At 40.3% G+C, this 22,127-nt stretch overlaps 1 protein-coding gene across 1 annotated transcript in view; it reads right to left on the reverse strand.

The window, feature by feature from the left end:
- SARNP (SAP domain containing ribonucleoprotein) overlaps positions 1-21,958 on the reverse strand; it is a 55,758-nt gene extending 33,800 nt beyond the window's left edge. The window contains exons 1-4 of the mRNA XM_080935169.1: positions 21,911-21,958; positions 11,523-11,622; positions 7,512-7,558; positions 6,083-6,150 (exon numbers count right to left, since the gene is read on the reverse strand). Coding sequence (XP_080791295.1) covers positions 6,083-6,150; positions 7,512-7,558; positions 11,523-11,622; positions 21,911-21,946 — 251 coding nt within the window. The 5' untranslated portion in view covers positions 21,947-21,958. The remainder of the gene's footprint in view (positions 1-6,082; positions 6,151-7,511; positions 7,559-11,522; positions 11,623-21,910) is intronic.
- Positions 21,959-22,127: the final 169 nt, after the last annotated feature.

The raw sequence follows: 22,127 nt of genomic DNA on the forward strand, positions 1-22,127 counted from the left end.
AGCTCTAGCTGAAACCGTCAAAGCAGAACAAATAAAAATGCCACAGGAAGTGGGAAGAAGAAAGGCTAAGAAGGTGGGGGCTGAATTAGGAAAACATGGTAAGTTACTGGTCAAAAGGCTTAAGAGAAAACAAAAGAGGGGGACCACAGGGGCAGGAGACAAAGTTCGGAAGTCCCCAGGATAAATGGAAGGGCATTAACTCTCCAACAAACAACTCCCATAAAACTTCGGGTCATAACCAGTCTCATTAAGGTCCCTTATTTAGAGACATGAGCAGCTTTTGTTCCAATATCCCAAACACTTTTCCCATTTGATGCCCTGAAAGGTAGTAATGGTTTAATGACATTTTCAGAGGAAGCAATTCTGGAACACAACCTCTCTCCTCCATCTTTTTGTTGGAAGTCCTTAAGACTACAAGGCAACGAATGCCCCCTGCTGACCATAATGAAATCCTACAATATCTGTATTGGGGGGGGGGACCTTAAAACTAGAAATAGAGATATTTACACATAACTTCAGACCTAAGATTATGTAAAGAGATTTTCTTTTGGATATAAAAGGGATTCAAATCGGCCCTGGAATGTTCAGACCATTTGCAAACCCTCCATTTTTATTGCTGTTGTTCCTGAAACATGGCCTCTCTCACTCAGCCAAAGCTATCTTCAAACTCTTAGCTCTCTGGCCTCCACTTCTAGTGGAATTACAGGCTGAGATTACAGGCGTGACACTCCCACCACTCTTATCTTTTTAATAGTGTCACCTTGTAACCCTAGCTGACCTGTAATTTCCTGTTTAGACTAGGATGGCCTTGAACTGTGCCTGCCTCTGCTTCCTATGTGTTGGTTGGGATTAAAAGCATGGGCACAGCCAGACATGGAGGCACACACCTTTAGGTCCTGTATTTGAGAGACTGAGACCAGAGGACATCTTTGAGTTTAGGGCCAGACTGGTCTATATACCAAATTCCAAGAGAACCAGGGCTACAGAGATCCTGCCTCAAAAAACAAATACCAGTATTCAAGAGGCACAGCTTTGCAAGGCCAGCCTAATCTACAGAGCAAGCTTCGAACAGCCAGAGCTGTCTCAGAGAAACCTTGTCTCGAGACAAAACAAAACAAGCCTGATCCACCAAGCCCAATAGAACTGTTCTTTTAATGAAATTAGATTTCAAGTAAAACAAAACCTTCTGTGACTCCTTTTTTCCTGAAACAAGGTAAAAGCTAGGTGTGGTGGCAATCCTTATGGGGCAGGGGAAGCCAGAACGAGTCTTCTATCTCAAACACTTGGCTAAGAATGACATCATCTTCTGGTCCTTCTGCCTCCATCTCTCTAGTGCTGAGATTATAAACAGCAACACTACACAGTTTCACTCAGAGCTGGGACTTAGCCCAGAACTCTGTACACGCTGGCACTATACCAACTAAATTAACTCTGAACACTCAGGCACTCTACCAACTAAATTAACTCTGAACACTCAGGCACTCTACCAACTAAATACAATCTTAGCCCCCAGGTTCACATCCTGAAAAACAATCATTGCAGTAAACCTCAAAGGGGACTTTTCATATGATATTCAAATTCCCTTAGTTAGACACATCAAACTCAAGCAATAAACACACATCATATCCTCACAGGATTCTGGGGAAATTTCCATTCTTCATTGACTAATTTCTTTCCTATCCAGTCACATACAAAAAGTATTTCCCTAAACATAGAGACTAAAAAATCTTTTCGTATAGTTTCTCCTAAAACCATAACCATTTCTCTGCAAAGCAAAATTACAATACTATCCAATTTTTAATGTCCTTTTAAAATCCATTAATAGGATTAAAGCTATCTAAAGAGATTTACACTTTACATATTCTAATATAATCCATTAAAAAAAAAACCTTTTTTAACCCAAACAAGCTAATTATCACTACATTCATTTGCTCTTTATTTCTGTACCAGAAATCCTAAAATACTTTAAAACTATTTTACTAAGTTATCTTCTCTATATAATTATAAGTCCATATTTCAGGCTGAAGAGTATATATAGACTGTATATTTACTATACATGAGGCCCTCAGTTTAATCTTAGGATAAAAGTGGGGGTAGGAAAAATTAAATTAAAACAAACAAACAAACAAACAAAAAAAAAACCCAGAAAGTTCTGGAAGCTTAACTGTGGTTTGAATAGTAACGGCCCCTGCAGGTTTTACAAGTAGGCCCCAAGGGGCACTACTCACCACCAGGAGGTGTGCCTTGGCCTTGTTGGAGGAAAGGAGGGCTTTGAGGTTTCAAATCCTCAATCCAGGTATATTAGTCAGGGTCCTCTAGAGTCACAGAACTTATGGACTGTCTCTCTATATTGAGGGAAACTATTATGATGACCTGCAGTCCACAGTCCATCTAACCCAAAAATGGTCAGCTGTGAATGGAAGTCCAAGAATCTTGTTGCTCAATCCCACGAAGCTAGTTATTTAAACTACTCTTCTGTAGAAGTAGGTTCTAGCAAATGTGCTGGCAAGTAAGTGTAAGCAGTTGAAGAGCAAATCTCTTCCTTCTTCCAATGTCCTTATGTAGATCTGGGACTTGCCTTGTCCCAGGCTGACCTCGAACTCAGATCTCTATGCCACAATCTACTGGGATTAAAGGCATGTACTACCTTGCATGGACTTAAACTTTTCATTGCCACTATGCCAAAATTCCAGGGCAGAAACTTGTGTCCTCCAGCCTCAAAATCTGGATCACAGGTGTGCCCTTTAATTCTGGGCTGTAGTTTATTCCAGATATAGTCAGCCTGACAATGAGGAATAGTCACTATACCAGGCCCTGTCTCTGAACCCCCACCCCTAGTAAGAGTGAAAACCATAGATATTTAGGCAAGTTCTTCATGTAACTTGCTTTGTGCATTCAGGACCTGCTCAGCACGATTTGATAACAGATTGCTGCTGAGCATGTCCTAATTTATGACTTCTTGTGTCCAGTAACACCCAGCTCATGATATTATGCAGTGGCCCATCATCAAACTTTCATTTTCCACTAAGGCCCAACAGTAGGTCAAGAGCTGGTTTTCAAAGAGAGAATAGTTGTCTGCAGATGATGGTAGAGCCTTACTCCAAAATCCCAAAGGTCTCTTCCATGATTCACCTACAGGGGCCTGCCAATGGCTCTAAACAGCATCACTATTTGCCATTTGGTCTGCTGGAATCATCTGGTCCAAGAGGTACAGCAGCCTGGACATGTCATAGAGCCTTCTCCTATTCCCACACAAAGCTAGCAACTTTTCTAAGCACTAAGTGTATGAGCTGGAGGAACACATCCAAGCAAGGAATATACTGTCCCCAGAATCTATACAGGCCCATTGTCCTTCTTTCACAAGGAGTATCTATGTATACCTCACACCACTAGACCCCTAAGAATTTCACTGAGGTAAAAGGTACTTGAATTTTGGTTGGATTTCCCATCCTCTGATACACATATGTGTTACCATTGAGTTCAAAGTGGTTGCTACCTCCTGCTCACTTGGTCCAGTCAGCATAATGCTGTCATTAGAGTGCACCAGTGTGATGTTTGTAGACAAGCAGATGGTCAAGATCCCTTCTTACTACATTATGACTCAGGGCAGGACAGTTAATATATCCTGAGACAAAACTGTGAAGGTATACTGTTGACCTTGTAAACTGAAAGCAAATTACTTCTGGTGGTCCTTATGGACAGGTACTGAGGAAAAGGCATTTGCTAGATCAATACCTGTATACCACAAACCAGAAAATATGTTAATTTGCTCAAGTAAGAAAACTACATCAGGCACAACAGCTGCACTCAGTTGCTACTTGATTTAGTTTTCGATAGTCAACTGCCATTCTCCATGATCCATCTGTCTTCTGCATTGACCAATAAGAGTTAAATGGAGATGTGATGAAAACCACCACCCCTGCATTTTTCAAGTCCTTGATGGTGACAGCAATTTCTGCAGTTCCTCCAGGAATACGATACTGATTCTGACTCACTATTTTCCCTGGCAGAGGCAGTTCTAAAAGCTTCCATTTAGCCTTTCCAACCATAACAGCCCTCACTCCACATGTCAGGGAACCAACATGAGAATTCTCCCAACTTCTAAATATATCTATCCTAATTGTATATTCTGAGACTGGGGGAATAACCACTGGATAACTACTGGACTCTGAGTCAGACATCAGTTACAACTCCATTAACTCCCTGGCCTCCTTAAGCTCCTACTTTAACTGGAGGGATCTCCCAGAATCAGCATCAATTCTGAACCAGTATCCAAAAGACCCCAGAAAGCCTGTTTCCTTTCCTCGAGTGTACAGTTACTCTGTACTTGTAAAAGGCCATAGGTCCCTCTGGGGAACTGGAAAAAGTCTAACAGCAAAACTTTTTGGTGTTTTATCAAGGTCCTTCCTCAGGGGAACCTGGCCACCCCTTCATTCAAGTGGTTCTAGGTCTGCAAACTGGTTCAAGTCTGGCAACAGATTCACTGGCTGAGTCTGTGTTATGGCTTCTATGTTAGGCCCAGGGAGTGGCACTATTAGGAGGTGTGGCCTTGTTGGAATAAGTATGAAACTGTGGGTGTGGGCTTCCTAGTCCTAGCTGCCTGGAAGCCAGTATTCTGCTTGCAGCCTTCAGACTTGTAGAACTCCCAGTTCCTCCGGCACCATGCCTGCCTGGATACTACCATGTTCCCGCCTCGGTGATAGTGGACTGAACCTTTGAACCTGTAAGCCAGCCCCAATTAAATGCCGCCCTTATTAAGGGCTGCCTTGGTCATGGTGTCAGTTCATAGCAGTAAAACCCTAACTAGACGGACTGCCTTTGCCATAAGCCAAAGTAGCCCTTCTTTTATTCATTTGAGAACTTTTCTGCTTGTACAGATCAAAAAGAAATGCAGTAGACTCATCTATTTCATGCCTGGAAACACTGTGACTGATTAGCCAGTAGCAAAGGTCCATCTGAATCATGCCATGATCATTTCACCTAGCCTGCCCTGACCAATACAGATTAGGTCATTGTGAACATTGTTTTGTCTACCCATTAGAACTATGAGTAAGGGTTTATAGGTCTGGACATGGTGAAATATATCTTTAATCCCAGCACTGTGGAGGCAGAAGCTAGTACTAAAAAACTTTATAAAAATTTACAATGCACAGGGAATCATAGATTCTAATTGAATAATCTATTATAGTGGCTCACAAAAAAAAAAAAAAAAAAAAAAAAACAGGCTAGAACTGAACTGTCCCTATATTGAAGTTAACTTGGTTCTAATTATATAACTTGGTAGAAAATTTATTTTCCTCACTGGAAACAAACTTAATACAGACCTTTCTAAAAACACCTGACCTTATCAGAAATGAAAAGGTCAGTGGGAATGTGTAACAATCGAACCAGATGAAACTTTAAACCAGTACCTTTTTAAAGCACTATCTGGGATCCTAAGGGTTCCACTGGTAAATGCTTCCCATATAAACCTGGAGAACTGAGTTCAAGCCCCAATCTCACTGTGAAAGACAGGTGTGGAACAGGTACATAAGACCTCAGCAGAAGAAGGTGGAGACAGAACAACCCCTGGGGTTCGCTGGCCAGTCATTCTACTCAGTGTGAACTCTCTGCTAGTCAGAGACCTTGCCTCAAAAAGTACGTGGAATCAGGCATAGTAGGGCACACTTTTAATCCCACCACCTGGGAATTAGAGGTAGGGGATCCAAGTTTGAAGCCAGCCTAGTCTATCTACAGAGCAAGTTAAAGGATAGTCAGAGCTACATAGTCAGAACCGGACTTAGGAGACAACAAAGGGATGGGACACAACACAAAGAAACAAACAAACAAAAAACTAAGATGGAGAATGATTATGACAGACACCTGACATATATCCACACTAGCACACTAAAAAGTAGAACTATCTGCTCTTATTCAATTACTAAAAAGGGCCAGGTATGGTGGCACACGCCTTTAGTCCCAACACTTGGGGAGGCAGAGGCAGGTTGATCTCTTGAGTTCGAAGCCAGCCTGGTCTACAAAGTTCCAGCACAGCTAGAGCTACACAGAGAAACCCCACAGATTATTAAAAACTGATAATTACATATCAGCAGCTTTCTCAGGAGGTTCTTCCTCTTTAACAGGAAGTTCTACTGGCTTTGGTTCTTCTTCCTAAAACCAAATGAAACAACATGGTTAACATAAATCAAGAATATCCATTAAGAGCCAGGCAGTGATGGCTTTATTTTTTTTTTTATAAAAATTTATTTATTTAATGTATATGAGTACACTGTCACTGTCTTTAGACACAGCAGGAGAGGGCATCGGATCCCATTACATATAGCTGTGAGCCACCATGTGGTTGCTGGGAATTGAACTCAGGACCTATAGAAGAGCAGTCAGTGCTCTTAACCACTGAGTTCTGTCTCCAATTCCAGTGATGTCTTTATTAATCCCAGTACTCATGAGGCAAAGGCAGGTAGATCTCTGAGTCTGAGGCCATCCCAGTCTAGTATTAAAAGCAAGTCTCAGGACAGCCAAAACGACACAGAGAAACCCTGCCACAAAACACCGAAAGGAAAAAAAAAATATATCCACAAGGGATTCTGGAAAGATGACTCAGTACTTAAGAGTGCATACTGTTCTTTCAAGGACCTGAGTTTGATTCCCAGCACCCATTTCAGGCAGCTCACAACTGCCTCTGACTCCAGCTCCAAGAGATCTGACACCTCTAGCCTCCACAGGCACCAAACACACATGCACATGACATACCCACCCACAGACACATAATCAAAATAAAATAAAATCTTCAAAAAATATCCATTAAGGCCTCAATATGACTGAAGTCACAAGACCCTAAGTTCAATTCTCAGAACCAAAGTAAAAGCCAAGGGCAGTGACACTGATCTACAATCCAGCATTCCCACAGCAAGATGCATGGCCGAGACTAAAGAAGTTTTTGGAGTTCAAGGGTTAGCTAGCCTGGAGTACACAGCTCAGCAGTAACAATAAACAAACAAACAAACAAACAAACAAACAAACAAACAAACTGTGCCTTAAATAAGGTGGAAAGAAAGTACTAACTCCAGAAAATTTGTTTTCAACTCTACATGTTTGAGCCCAGTATTTCATATACTTACACATGTAATTTTTTTTCATTAAAACCAACAAAAATACCCATTTAAGAAAAAAAGATTTTACTCATTAAAAAACAAAAAAAAACAAAAAAAAAAAAAAACAAAAAAACCAGGGCAGCACTCACTCAGTGGGACTAGGAAGACCAAAAGTTCAGATTATCTTCAGCTATATATTGTATCTGAGGCCAGCCTGGGCTATAAGACCTTGGCTCAAAAACATGAACTAAATTCTATTAGGAAAATAAAGGAGTATCAAGAGACATCAAGAGACAACGTATAACAACTCCAAAACCAACTAGTCTTCCATTCTCAGGAATCTAAGAACCACCTACAATAAGCAATTCAGCCAAAGCAGTGACACCTTAGCAGGCCAGTGACTAACATTTCCCAGCTTACCTCAGTTTCATCTCCCAGTACATCTTCTTCATTTGCTTCTTCTTCAGCTAAAGAACATTAAAATATTCAGGTCAAGCCTTGATCTCTTCATCACAGGGGTTAAAAGTAAAACTATAACCTCTTTGGCTTACAACTCAATAAAACTCACTAATGAAGGCAGAACCAATTCTTATAATATACATTTAGAGAAAATTCTTATAAGCCATATTTGGAGAAAAACCAAAACCAGATCTCGATCTAATTTTAGCATAAAACTGAATTCCACCTGAACTGAAAAACTAAATGCAATTAGGTTGTAATTAAATCAAAATATAAAATTAATTAAAAATGAGTTAGGATTGGATATGATGGTACATGCATGCCCTGTAATCCCAGCATTTTGGAGACAGAGGCAAAACAATCAGTAAATTCAAAGCCATTCTCCATCACAGAGGCAACCTTGGGCTCTGTCATACATAATGCCCTATCTTAAATAAGCAACAATAAAAGAAGGTGTACGCATAGGTGTGCTGGTGAGCCTTTGTAATCCCAGACCTGGGGAGCCGAACACAGCCAGATCCCATGACAGAGCCTGTCTAAAATGACAAAGTGGAGGCTCCTAAGTACAATACCCAACAGTTGACCTCAAGTTGGGGGGGGGGGTGACAGAATGATAAAGAAAATATCTTTGAAAGCTAGAAAGATGGCTCAACCATTAATGGCTCACAAACAAAACACCGAGATATTTAGTAGTTGGGAAGGATTTCCTTTAAAAAAAAAAAAAAATCAAGGGCTGGAGAAATGGTTCAAGTTAAGAGCACTGCCTGCTCTTCCAGAGGTCCTGAGTTCAATTCCCAGCAACCACAAGGTGGCTCACAACTATCTGTAATGAGATCTGATGCCCTCTTCTGGTATCTGTAAAGACAGAACACACACACACACACACCCCTCATATAGATGTATACATTATACATATATATACATATATATACAAATATATGTATATTGGGCTGGAGAGATGGCTCAGCTGTTAAGAGCACTGACTGCTCTTCCAGAGGTCCTGAGTTCAAATCCCAGCAACCAAATGGTAGCCCACAACCATGTAGTGGAACCTGATGCCTTCTTCTGGTGTGTCTGAAGATAACTACAGTGTACTCATATCTCATGTCCATAAAATAAATAAGTCTTTAATATATATATGTGTGTGTGTGTGTGTGTGTGTATATATATATGTGTGTGTGTGTGTATATATATATATATATATATATATATATATATATATATATATATATATATACACACACACACACACGTATATTTATTTTTAAAAGACCAATGACAAAGATATTTGTGTTTAAAAACAAGGTAGCCAGGCATGGTATTCCATGCCTGGAATCTAGCACTTGTGGGCAAAGAAGAAATCCATAGAACTTGGAACAGAGACAGTATTTAAACTTTCTTCATGGAGAAAATTATAGTATATTAAAACCAGCAAATCATCAACACTAGGCTGCTTGATAGAATGCCAAGTACAGGTTTGTAAAGATAAAGAGCCCTTCTTGGGCTGAAGAGGCAGCTTGGTGGTTTGAGCACTAGCAGAGGATGTGGGCTTGGTCCCCAGCACCCACACCATCATTCAGACCTACCCACCTCTAACTCCAGTTCCAGGAGATCTAACCCTCCTCTGGCCTCCTAAGACACAAGGCACAAACTCACACAAACAAAATAAAAATACAATAATTACTAATTATTCTGCTTTCTAATGCATATGGGTGTTTTGCCTGCATGTAACTGTGCACATGTATGCAGTGCTCTCAGGAGACAAGAAGGCGGCATCATATCCCCAGGACTGCAGTTATAAACGGTTATAAGCTACCATGTAGGACCAGTGCAGAACTTGGGTCCTCTACAAAAGTAGCTGCTGCTCTTAATCACTGAACCAACTCTCTAGCCCCATATAAAATCTTTTAAAAATAAAATTGTTTATTTTGAAAGAAAAGAACCCTGATGTCCTAATGAAGAATACTGATTTACATGGCAAGTCTAGGAAGCAGGAAGCAACTTGACAGTGTTAACTCATATTAAGTATTTATACATTTGTGATTACAATGTATAAATATACAATGGTTACAATTCTAATCTGGGCATATATTATATAATCTCTCAGGCACATAAAGAAGTAGTTTACAAGAGAGTTATATATCTTAACAATATATTAATATATAATACTTTATACAATTACATACTAATAGCATTAAATCCCCTAAGGCTTGGAGGCAATATAGGATAATCTGTTAAGGGATGGTTCACACTTTTCCTGCCAAGCTTGGTAACATAAGCTCCCAGAGTACCAGTAGTTATAAATGGTTGTGAGGAGCCATAAAGTGTCCTGCTCTGTCACTCTCCGTCTACCCCTCTGAGATGGGCTTTCATAGCCTTGTGAGTGAGAGCCTCACTGAACCTGGCACTAGTCATAGGCCCACAGCACATAGGCTTATGAAAGCACACTTGGCTTTGATCATGGATGCTAGGATTCAAATTTAGGTCCTTGTGCTTACACAGCAAATGTCCTGAGCTAAGGAGCCACCTCTCCAGCCCCTCAAGATATCTGATAGATACATCAAATACCTAAGAACAGGTGTCTAGAGAGTATTTAAAGGAAGGAAAATGAAGAATGGGGATAAAAGAGAATAAGAATTGGAAAGATACATACAAGCTGGAATGATAATATGAACTGTACATGAAGGGTGCAATCTTTCTTTTTCAAGGTAGGATTGGGGGACATGAGGTGTAAGAGGAACCAGAGATCACTTAGTTTAAGGACTTCAAGGGTCTAGATACTTGTCTTTGATACTGTGAAGGATAAACACTTAACTATGTTAACAGTGACTGTCCAATCATATTTAATGAAACTTTATACAGATTAAAATTTAAGCCTTCAAACTTTTAAACTAGTAACAGTATTATAATTTTTTTTTTAAAAACATGGCCTCACCAAGTTGCTCAACCGGGCCTCAAATTTTGATTCTTTGGCCTCAGCTTCCCAAACAACTGGGATTACAGGACTGGCCAATTTTTTTAGTTCATTATTTTATTTTATATGTATTAATATTTTGCCTGCATTTTATGTATATGCATCATATGTACCAGAAGAGGGCATCAGATCCCCTCGAAATGGAATTATATATAGTTGCGAAACCTAGGTCATTTGCAAGAACAGCATATGCTCTAAACCAGAGACATCTCTCCAGTCTCCTCCATCCTGATATTTAAATAACAAACTAAAACAGTAACAGCCAGGTAGGCAATGTAACAAGATCCTATCTCTTTAGTATAAAAAAATTTTTAATACAGGGCTGGAGAGGTGACTCAGTGGTTAAGAGCACTGACTGCTCTACCAGAGGTCCTGAGTTCAATTCCCCAGCAACTACATGGGATCTGATGCCCTCTTCTGGTATGTCTGAAGATAGCAACAGTGTATATAAAATAAATAAGTAAATCTTTAAAAAAAAATATTTTAATACTATACATGTATATATACATATAGACACACACACAGAGTTTTGGGTTTTTTTTTTTTTTTTTTTGAGAAAACAGAATCTCACTAGGTAGCTCTAGCTAACCTAGAACTCAATCTATACCCTCGGATGGCTTCAAACACCTGATTCTCAGGCCTCAGTCTACTGGGTACTGGGTACTGGGTACTTAACACAAGCAATATACCACACCTGACTCAGCTCAATAGTATTTTTTGTTGGTAGTGAGTTTTGTTTTGTTTTATTGTTTTATCTGAGATAGACTCTTACTTCATAAGTCATATTGGCCTTGAACTTGAGGCCATCCTTCAGCCTCTGCCTCCCAAGTGCAAGTATTAGAGGCAAGAGCCACCATGGCCATCTCTAAAAGTTTTCTTGATATTGTTAATTTAGACCTTATGTCACCAATTACCTAAGAAAGGAAGAAATCTTTTTTAAGTGTCACAAGCTTGAAACTTAATGCTTCACTCACATGTTCCCTCTACAAAGTACTCACCATGTTCTTCAAGATATGCCTGGAGCCTATTGATAAGATCTTGTTTTATTCCCTTCGTCTCTAAACCACGGGCTAGACATTCTTGCTTTAGTTCAGCAAGCTGAGAAAACAAACAAACAAACAAACAACTTTTTAAATTCCTATGAACTAAAAAAAAGAGGTCATTCTCACAAAAAAGAAGTGGAAGTGACAGTGATGACATCAATTCCCAAATTCCAAGTACTATCCGGAGCAAAGACCACAGGACTTTCTAACACACCCAAGTAGAAACTGTAATTTATTTGTGCAATTTTCTTTAATAACTAAGGGAGACATTCTAAAACATTACACTGTCAACAGCTTAAGAAAGGGAGAAAAAAAAAAATCAATCTTCAGCCAGAAACCCAGTGTCTTAAAGACAGATTCTCCAAGCTTGGTCCTTAGTGTAATGGCTCTGGGACTATTAAAAATGTAGAGCAGCCGAACACAGTGGCATATTCAACCAGTTGGTAGGTGGAGGCAGAAGGATCAAAGACTCAAGGCCAGCAGAAAAACTTACTCCTACCCCCTCCCCTAAAAGTAGAGCTTACTGAATAGTATTTAGGTCATCAAAGGAGGCCTAATTCTAGAAAGTAATTAATTTAGGTTAATTCTCCAAACATCGGGTCTATATAAAAGAGTGACAGTGACCAGGTATGAACCCTCAACCCCAGCACTTGGGAAGTGGAGGTAAAAAGACCTGGAATTCAACACCAACACAGACAGTCTAGACTCACTCCATGAGACCCTATCCTAACCTCAGTATCCCCCAGCTGTTGTTCCTACCATGTAATCTCCCCTCAAAATTACTGCCACAATAATGTCATCTCTTATAGGGCAACACTATGCCAATGGGACTTTCCGTTTCCAAATTTGGAAAATATAAAGTACACACGCCTCAAGTGTTTTGTCATAATGGTAGAAAATGGACTGATAAACACCTATTATCTCAAATGTGTTATATACCACACACATATCTATAAATCTAATAATTGCTCATGTGTTGTTTGGTTAATGTCAACAATGAACAGTACTATCAAGATCACCTAACAAAGAAATGCAACCCCCTCCCACAAACTAGTGTTTAGCTTTGTATTTGCTGTTACTGTGTTATATATTAAATCCAGAATCAAATCAAAAACAGGCTAGGCAAGTTCTTTCTCTATACCCCAGACCTATTAAATCACACAGCAGCTTTGATTTCCTGTAATAGATCTGCACAAAACTGGACCAGATTAACTCCTTGTCATGCAAGAGCAAGGGGTTCATGGAGCCCCATCCCTCCCTAAGGATTTCTGAACAGTATATGGTCAATGAGGAGAGGGGAGATATTTTCTTCAGTTGTGTAAACAATGGTAAGTGCCTATGCTTCCATAAAAGTCTCCCTGGTCTCTTATAGACAACCCTACCCTAATGAAAGTCACAGGGTCACAGGAAGAAGAGTAGAAGGTGGACCTGTTAGGAAGAGGAAGAGGATTAGTAGGAGTTAGAGCGGATCAAGAGAGGAAGGGGGAATCTAAATATGATCAAAACTCACTATGTACATGTATAAAAGATGCCATGTGAAACATTTTATGCACAATTAATATATACTAATAAAACATTTTAAAATATTAACATATGAAAGAAGTCAGGTGGCAAAAAGATTAGAAATCCTACCTCATCAGGATTACTTGTAAGGGACAGAGCATACCTGAGAAAAGCACATGATATACAATGTAAGAGCAGGGGACTCCTATGTAAGTAAGTGACTTATAAGGGGGTCATAACACTGGGGACCCTGGTCTTTTGAGCTACGGACTTATCCCAGTCTTCTAGCCCATTCCGTTCTCAGGAGTGCCTGCCTTTTACTTAACAAACTGGCTCTGTTTCTACCAGACACACTTCTTTTAAATCAGTAAAAATGTATACTTACCAGTTGTACAGGCTCTAGAAGGACTAGTGACAGGTAACTGACAGAACTAAAGACGACACCCACACTGGGAACATCCAGATGGCCTGTAACTCCAGCTACAGGGAATTTAACAACCTCTGCTTTCCTCCTTGGATCTCTTTGACTATCTGCATCCATATGCACATGCCCAAACGCAAGACATATAATTTTAAAAAGTGTTAAGTTTGCCATAAGATTGTGTCTCTTAGGAATGTTAGATGCTCAACATGACTGCCTAACAAAGACAACAATAAACACTCTAATGTAGGGGGAGGCACAAGCCTAGGAGCCTGAACACCACACAAAAAACTACAGGCAACTAAGGAATGCTGAGAGAGTAGGAGAAACAGTCTTCTCCAGAGAGGAGCACAAAAACTGATTATCAATACCAAATGGTCACCCCTAAAAACATACATACAAGTAACATTATACAGACTGAGCACGTTGTACTAAAGCATTTAGGTGTGTGTGGAGAGACAGACAGACAGGCAGACAGACATGTATATAACAATAATTGATGAAAAAAAGAAAGCAATGAATTTGAAAAAGGGACACGTGGAAGAATTTGAAAGGAGGTATGGAAATGGATAAATGGTGTAACTATATCAGAATCTGAAAAGAATAAAAGAAACATTTTTAAATTAAAAAAAAGACTGATCAGTAGAAGTGACTACTTGTTATGTGTGAGTTCCTGGAATTGATCTGCAGCACCACAGGCATAAGTAGACAGAGGGAGCCAAAGTGCTGGCACAGGCCTGCAATCCCTTAGGACTCAGGAGATGGAAGCTGAAGGATCAGAAAAGGTCACAGTCTCAACTAGAAAGTGAATTTAAGACCAACCTGAGTTATGTGAGACCCTGTCTCAAAAAATAAAATAAATAGGTATATATGTGAAATCTTCTATTTAAGATTCAAATCTTCAATCATACTAAAACTAGATGAAAGCTGGGTAGATAATCAACAGGTACAGACACTTGCTGCCAAGCCTGATGAAGTGACCTCCCCCTGAGAACCACATGGCAGAGGTTGTCCTGACCTCCACATGTGCTCCATATTGCCATGAACACATAAACAGACACTTCTTTAAGTGAATGAAAATTTGGCTCAACAGTTCATCTCTAGCCAAAGAGATAAGTCAGAAATTAAGAGTTTGGGGGTATATCTCACTGGTAAAGCATTTGACTGCAGAAATTAAGAGTTTGCTGTCCTTTCAGAGGACCTAAATTTGGTTCCCAACACCCAACACCCATATCTGGTAGTTCACAACTGCCTATAACTCCAGATCCATGGAGTCTAAAACCCTCTTCTGGTCTCCACAGACACCTGCACACATATGGCATACATTCATACAAACATGCACATATGCACATAAGTAAAAATAAAAGCAATCAGATGTGATGGCACAGGTCTTTAATCCCAGCAATCAGGAGATAAAAGCAAATGGATCTCTGTAAGCTCGAGACCAGCATGGTCTGCAAAGAATTCCAGGACAACCAGGAGACCTAGTGAGACCATCTCAAAAACCAAAACCAACCAACCAAACAAAAACATTCTGTTAGGGCTGGTGAAGTGGCTCAGCAGTACTGCTCTTACAGAGGACTCAGCATCTGTTCCCAGCATCCACATGACTCACAACCATTTATAACTCCAGTTCCAGAGAATCCATCTCCCTCTACTGGCCTCCAAGGGCACTACATGAGCAAGGTGTGCAAATATGAAGTCAAGCCACTCATACACATGAAAATAAATATTAAGAGCAAGCAAAAGATAAAGACCTCAGGGTTTTAGAAAAGAAGTTACCCCCAAAGTAATTGTCAATTATACATAGCTGAGATGATAGATCTTTGATAAGCTATGTAAAAGCTTTACTAGGACGGATACACACTCTTTAAAACACTTATGTTTAAGTTCATGGGTAGAAGGGGGTACACATACCACAACACATTTGGCACTGCACTGTATGCTCCAGGCTTATTGGCCTGAGAGCTTACATGTGATTCTAGTCTCTGCCTCTCTTCTCATCATAGAAATACTAGAATTGCAGACACACTGCTGTGACAGCTTTTCCACTAGTTCCATTGCAGACATCCGCTGTGTCAGTGAGGTCAGACTAGTGTGGCAAGAACTTTTACCACCAATGAGTCATATTGAAACAAAAATCTAATGTAGTCCAGGCTACCCCTAAACTTATGCTCTTAAAGATGACTTTGAACTTTTAAGCATCTTGCCTCTACCTCCCCAGCATTACAGGTGTACACCATTACAACACATTTAATACACTTGAAATCAAATCTAGGAATTTTCATTCTTAGCTCTTGTTATAGCTATATATTCTTATTCAATAACACAAAACATGTCATTGATCTATGGTGAGTAAACAGGAAAAGAAACACAAATCCTAATGTCTGATCTGACACATGATGTTTATGGTTTTAAAGTAAAGATCTAGGGCTGGAGAGATGGCTCAGCAGTTAGGAGCACTGACTCTCTTCCAGAGGTCCTGAGTTCAATTCCCAGCAACCACATGGTGGCTCACAACCATCTGTAATAGGATCTGATGCCCTCTTCTGGTGTGACTGAAGACAGCTACAGTGCACTCATAAATAAAATAAATAAATCTTTTAAGAAAAAAAAAAAGATCAAATGTCAAAGCTAGGAAGCAGATATTTGCAGGAGAAATAACTTTATAGCTAGAAGGCATGCTCTGTGTTTCTACAGGTTAGCATTTGAAAATGGGGACAGAAGTTTGTTGGATTTTGTTTTGGTTTTCCTTGTCAATATACAATGGGTGGAGAAGTATTTAGTGGGTAGGATGGGCAGGCAAGCAGGGAGGGTATGTAGGGAACTTTTTAACTGAATGAGTCAATAGCATTCTTTACTGAGAAACACTGAAAAGAAGTAAGGCTCCTATCTGGACAGAATGGTTGCAGTGACTTCAGAATGTAGCAGTTAAGAATATGGCCTCTGGACAATCAAGGCAGCACACAGCTATAACACCACACTCAAGCTTGGTTTACATAGCAAGACTGTCTTATAACAACCAAGAAAGCTGGAGAGATGGCTCAGAGGGTAAATCATCTGCTGGGCAACCATGGTGACTGGAATTCAAACCTCCCAGCACTCACATAAATCCCTGGGGGGCATGGTAACCCTTCTGTAATTCCAGTTTGAGAGGAAGAGAGTCAGGGACCCCCAGAGTAAGCTGGCTAGCCTGGTGACCTAAGTACCCAAGTACCTACATAGTGAAGGAGAGTCAGTTTTCTTTTGACCTCCAAATGCATGGCATGGCACACACACTAAAATAATGTAATTTAAAAAAACTTTTTTAAAGAGAACAGAAAAACTGAGGCAGGGCGATCTCTCAGTTTGAGGTCACCCTAGTCTACAGAATGAGTTCCAGGACATCCAGGGCTACACAGAAAAACACTGTCTTGAAAAACCAAAAAAGTTCAGTGGTCAGCACTAGTGGCTTGATTCCCAGCCCTCATATAGAAGCTCACAACAGTTTGTAACTCGGTTCCAGAGGATCCAGCACGTTCTTCTAGCTCAGTAGGTAAAAAGTACTCGCCATGCTGGCCTGACAACTGGTTATATCCACTGATCCCACTGTGAAAGACAAGAATAAGCTCCTAATAGTTGTCCTCTGATGTTCATGTGCGTGCCACGGCACACACACTTATATTCACACATATACCACAACAAATTTACACTGAAAATTTAAAAGAAAACTAATATGAGATTTGGATACAAATTGCTTGGATTGACAAGTCACTTATTAGTTATAAAACTAGGACAAATTAATAAATTCTTGGATCTGGGCCTCCATTTCTTTTTTTTTTGAAATGAGAATATAGAGGCATTTTACTTTACAGAGTTATTATGAGAATTAAATCAGCTAATATGGATAAACAGTATAAACTGGTGCTTGCCACATATCAAATATGTTAGCAAATAAAGGAAAAGTCATTTTGAAAAAATAACTTAAAGTATAGTAGTTGGAGGGTGAGATCGTGTAGAATGAGGAGACCAGCAGATCATTAAGAGGCCTCTGAAAGTCTCTCCTGGAGACCCCATCCTCAGCAGTGCCAAAAGAACACAAACTGACCAGATCAGGCTCCTCTCTCAAGTTCTCAAAAGCTTCTCTACCTATGCTATAGCTACAGGAAACAAAACCGCTGAAGGCTAGAGAGGTGACTGAGTAGTTAATTTAACTCCTGCCTCCTACTGAACAGAATATACATTGTGTAATCCCAACACCTGAGAGGTGGGACAGGAAGGGGGACATAGCTAGGATGACCTATAAAGCACAAATGTTTGAGAGAGAGAGAGAGAGAGAGAGAGAGAGAGAGAGAGAGAGAGAGAGAGAGAGAGAGCCTATACTACTTAAGGAGGCTCTTTTTCTCTAAGTTAGGGATCACCATGAGTTAATCTGAAGTTTAGGGCTAGAGTGAAGCTCTCTCTTGACCTAAAGACAGGGAAGAGGGTTTGAAGATAGCTCAGCCGGCCTGCCCACATAAAGTCAGATGAGGCAGCATGTGATCCTAGCACTCGTACAGTGAGAGGGGAAGCAGGCACAGAAGAATCCTTAGAAGCTGGGAGGCCAACTCACCTCGACTAGACAGATGGAACAAGAGATCCTGTCTCAACCAAGATGGCTGAGACAGAATGGACACTAGAGGCTGTCCTCTGACTTCCACAAGTCATTTTTTTGCATTCATACACAAGAACACACAGGATTAAAAAGCAGTGACAAAAGCTTCACCCTTTTCATCACCATTCCAATTTACCTTTATAGCCAGCTTTACTAACTTTCCAAACTATCAGCAGCAACATTTACATACTTCATGTTTCTACAACACAAATATTTTACTGTCTGCTACACTGACACTACTGCAGCTCTTTCTGGTTCTCTCCACTACAGTTCTTTTCCTCATGTGTAATTATGAATCTGGTTGTCATAGTTCAAGACATTCTCAACCACAATCCAGTCTTTCCAACTGAGTTAGCTGTGTGTGTCTGTCTGTGTGTGTACATATATATCCTGCCACAGATTTTTCAGAAATTTGCACTTGATATGGACTTTTATATCAATGCAAATGTTTTTGTCCTTCCTACTTCAAAACCTGTTCCTTTCCTTTGAACTAACATCCCCAATTTATCTTTATACAAAAGGGAAGAGTTTTTGTTGTTTTGAGACAGATCTTTCCCTGTCACCCTGGCTGTCCTGGAACTATGTGGACCAGGCTGGCCTGGAACTCACAGAAATTCATCTGCCTCTTTCTCCCAAGTGCTGGGACTAGAGACATGCACTACTATGCCCAGTTTGGAAAGAGCTTTTGTTGTTGTTGTTATTGGTTTGGATTTTTTGAGACAGGGTTTCTGTGTTGCTTTGGCTGTCCTGGAACTTGTTCTATATACCAGGCTGGCCTTGAACTCACAAAGACTTGCCTTTGCCTCTGGAATGCTGGGATTAAGAGTATGTACCACCACCCAACTTGGGAAGTGTTTTTTTAATGGCATTAAAAATCCAAAATCAGCCAGCAGAGATAGCACTTGCCTTTAAACCCAGCACTGGGAGACAGAGACAGACAGATCTCAAGTGAATTCTGGGCCAGCCTTAGAGTTCAAGGCCAGGGAAAGCTATGTAGAAAGTCCCTGTCTCAAAAGTAAATGAAATAAAATAGAAACTCTAAGTCAGTTAAAAAAAAAAAAAAAAAAAAAGTCAGATTATTCAATCAAGGTCAACACTAGAGCCTAACATTGTCCTCCAAGCCAGAATTTATATGGGTTCTTAACTAGAGGTCTATGGACTCCTCAGGGCTACAAGGTAATTTTGTGGAGCCCATTAAATTGCATGCAAAGTATTGTACATGCCTTTTTCTGGGGAGAGGGTCCATACCTTTCATCAGAGTTTCAAAGATATCTGTGACCTCCAAAAGTTTAAGAAGTGCTCTAGAGAAAAAAAGCAAAAACAAGCAAATGTGATTAAAGAGTAAGTCCTGTTTACACCCTCAGGAGTGCCTCTTGTTCTCTTAGGACTATATACCTGAGATCAGGTCAGAACCTTTAGATAAGTGAGGTACGCAATCAAATGAAAACTTAAGAGCTAACAAACACTCAAGATGGAAGAAGGAACTCCATCCATAAAGGAAAGTCATGGGACAACTAGCGACTTCCTCCAAGACTTCAAAAGGATGACAAGCCAGAGAATAACAAAGAGCCCACTGATTTTTAATCTCTTTCACTTAAGCACTAGTTTCTGTGTATGTATAGGTATAACAGTACAGAACTAATAACTTACACAGATAAAAAATTGATAGTTGTTAAATTTTCCTTATTGGTTCAAGTGATCATTAGAAAACTTATGATAACCCATTATAGCTACATCAAGTTAACAATAACTAGAATAACATAAAAATCTGATAATGAAATTTGAGAGCCCAACAGCTAAGAAACACATTTGCTTTCAAACAATGTCACTTTAACAGACTAAATTACAGGGGCTTTCTCTACGCACCTTCATTTACAGATTTTAAAGGAAGACAAAAACACAGCAATTTGTAAGTTTTTCCCCCCCAAATTAAAAAAGTTTTCCTTGTGTGTGTGAAAGAGAGACACAGAAGCAGGTGCCTAAAGACACCTGAAAAAAAAAAAAAATCAGATTCCCTGAAGCTGGTGGTTGTGAGCCGCTTGACTTTGGCGCTGGAAACCAAAGGGTCCTCTAGAAGAAAAAGGTGCTCTTAACCACTAAGCTATTTCTCCAGACCCAATTACTAACTTTTAATTTTAAAAAATTTTAAAAAAAGTTTTCATGGATGGAGAGATGGCTCAATAGTTAAGACCAGAAACTGTTCTTTCAAAGGACCCAGGTTCAATTTCCAGCACGTACATGAAGACTAAAAACTATCTAAAATTCTGTAGGTACACATACACACATACATATAAAATACCCATACACATAAAATGAATAAATAATTTTTTTAAAAAATCATCACAGTCCAATAATTAAAAACAACTATTAAAAAACAAACAAACACACAAAACTGGAAATGGCAGTGAATGCCTCTAATCCAGACATTTGGGAAGCAGAGAGGTAGGACCTCTGTGAGTTCCAGGCCAGCTAGAGCTACAGAGTGAGATCCTGTCTCAATAAAGAAAGAACAGTTCCCAGTTGTTATTAAGTAAGTGATTTGTATGAGACTCCCAGAGTAAGGGGACCAAAGCAACCAATGGCAAAGCTGCTTGTGAAACAATAGTCAGCACAGTTTGACTATTCTACTCAACACAGAAAACAATAATCAATAGTTTCTTAATTCTTAAAAAGGAATTATTGCCTACACAGAATAATAACTGAAGGGCAAGTCTACATACAAGAAAAGAACCTCGGGTTACCAAAATGTACAACTCAATAGGTCCTGTGATTCAGAATGTCACCAAGAAGCGACACCAAGGCATTCTGGAGAGATGGCTCAGTGGTGAAGAGCATTTACTGCTCTTCAGTACCCAAATTCTATTCCCAGCACCCACATCAGGTTGCTCACTACAGGGGATCCAACACCCTCTTCTAACCTCCAAGAGCATGCATCACACACTCACAGAGACACACGTAAAATATAAAATTAGATCGGGGGGGGGGGGAGGTAACACCAGGAGTGCTGGTATTCTTCCCAAGGATAAACGGGACAAGCAGAACCCTAAGGTTTTCAAGCACATTTCATATACCTCCAATATTACAGCTATCTACCCAATACGTTTTCTCTCTAGTGTTAGAATAGTTGGGAGAGGGCAAAATGTTGGGAACCTCCTGAGAAAACTGGAAAAACTTTCAAGGCTAATGTGTTTACCATTTTACAACCTCTTGGAGATGCCTCTGCCCCAAGTTTCCACCGAGAAACCTATCTTAAGGCCTCTCCTCTCCCTGGTTTCAAAACTCGAGTCCGGAAGCACTTTCTGGGTTATGTTTAGGACTTATGCAGGTAAACATGCAAAAATGCTACTATATGTTAACTGAGGAATCTCAGCTTTGGGACAAGAGAAATGACTACATCAATGGGGGGGGTAGAGGACGGAATAGTTTTGGGTCAGCATGGGACACGGGGGAAAGACCACTGATGCAATGCAGATCAAATGGGAAAAGGAATATAGACGGTGCTTCACAGCCGGGTAGGGAAGGGTGACAGATAATAAAACAATGAGAAGAACAGGTAACAGCAGGTAAACACCAGGTAACGATAGCACGATAGCAATAAAATACTGAGGAGAAACGGAGTTTAAGGTAGGCCTAAGAAAGGAGGCTCAAAACTGTAACGGGAGCCAGGAAAGAAATGTAACCAAGCGCCTGACAGGGAAACACGTGGTATAAGGCGGCGCAGGGCCCCGTGTAGAATTTAGGCTCCGGAAAACCCCACCTCAGCCTTCCTCAGGTAACGAACGGTACCTTCAGCTTGTGGAGCTCCACCGTCTCGGTCGCCATCTTGCTGCGCCTTACTCCACCAGACCCCCCACCGCTGCCCCCGCCTCAAAAGCTTAGGTTCATCCAACCAATCGCTGTCACTCTTGCTCCCACCTCACACCAACGGCTCTTCCTATTAGCCAGTGGCGGCGTCGCTCTCACGCCTCTTGGCCACTTTCCACGGCTCTCTGAAAAGGTGGAC

The sequence above is a fragment of the Micromys minutus genome (assembly GCF_963924665.1).
Source record: "Micromys minutus genome assembly, chromosome: 22".
Taxonomy (NCBI): Eukaryota; Metazoa; Chordata; class Mammalia; order Rodentia; family Muridae; genus Micromys; species Micromys minutus.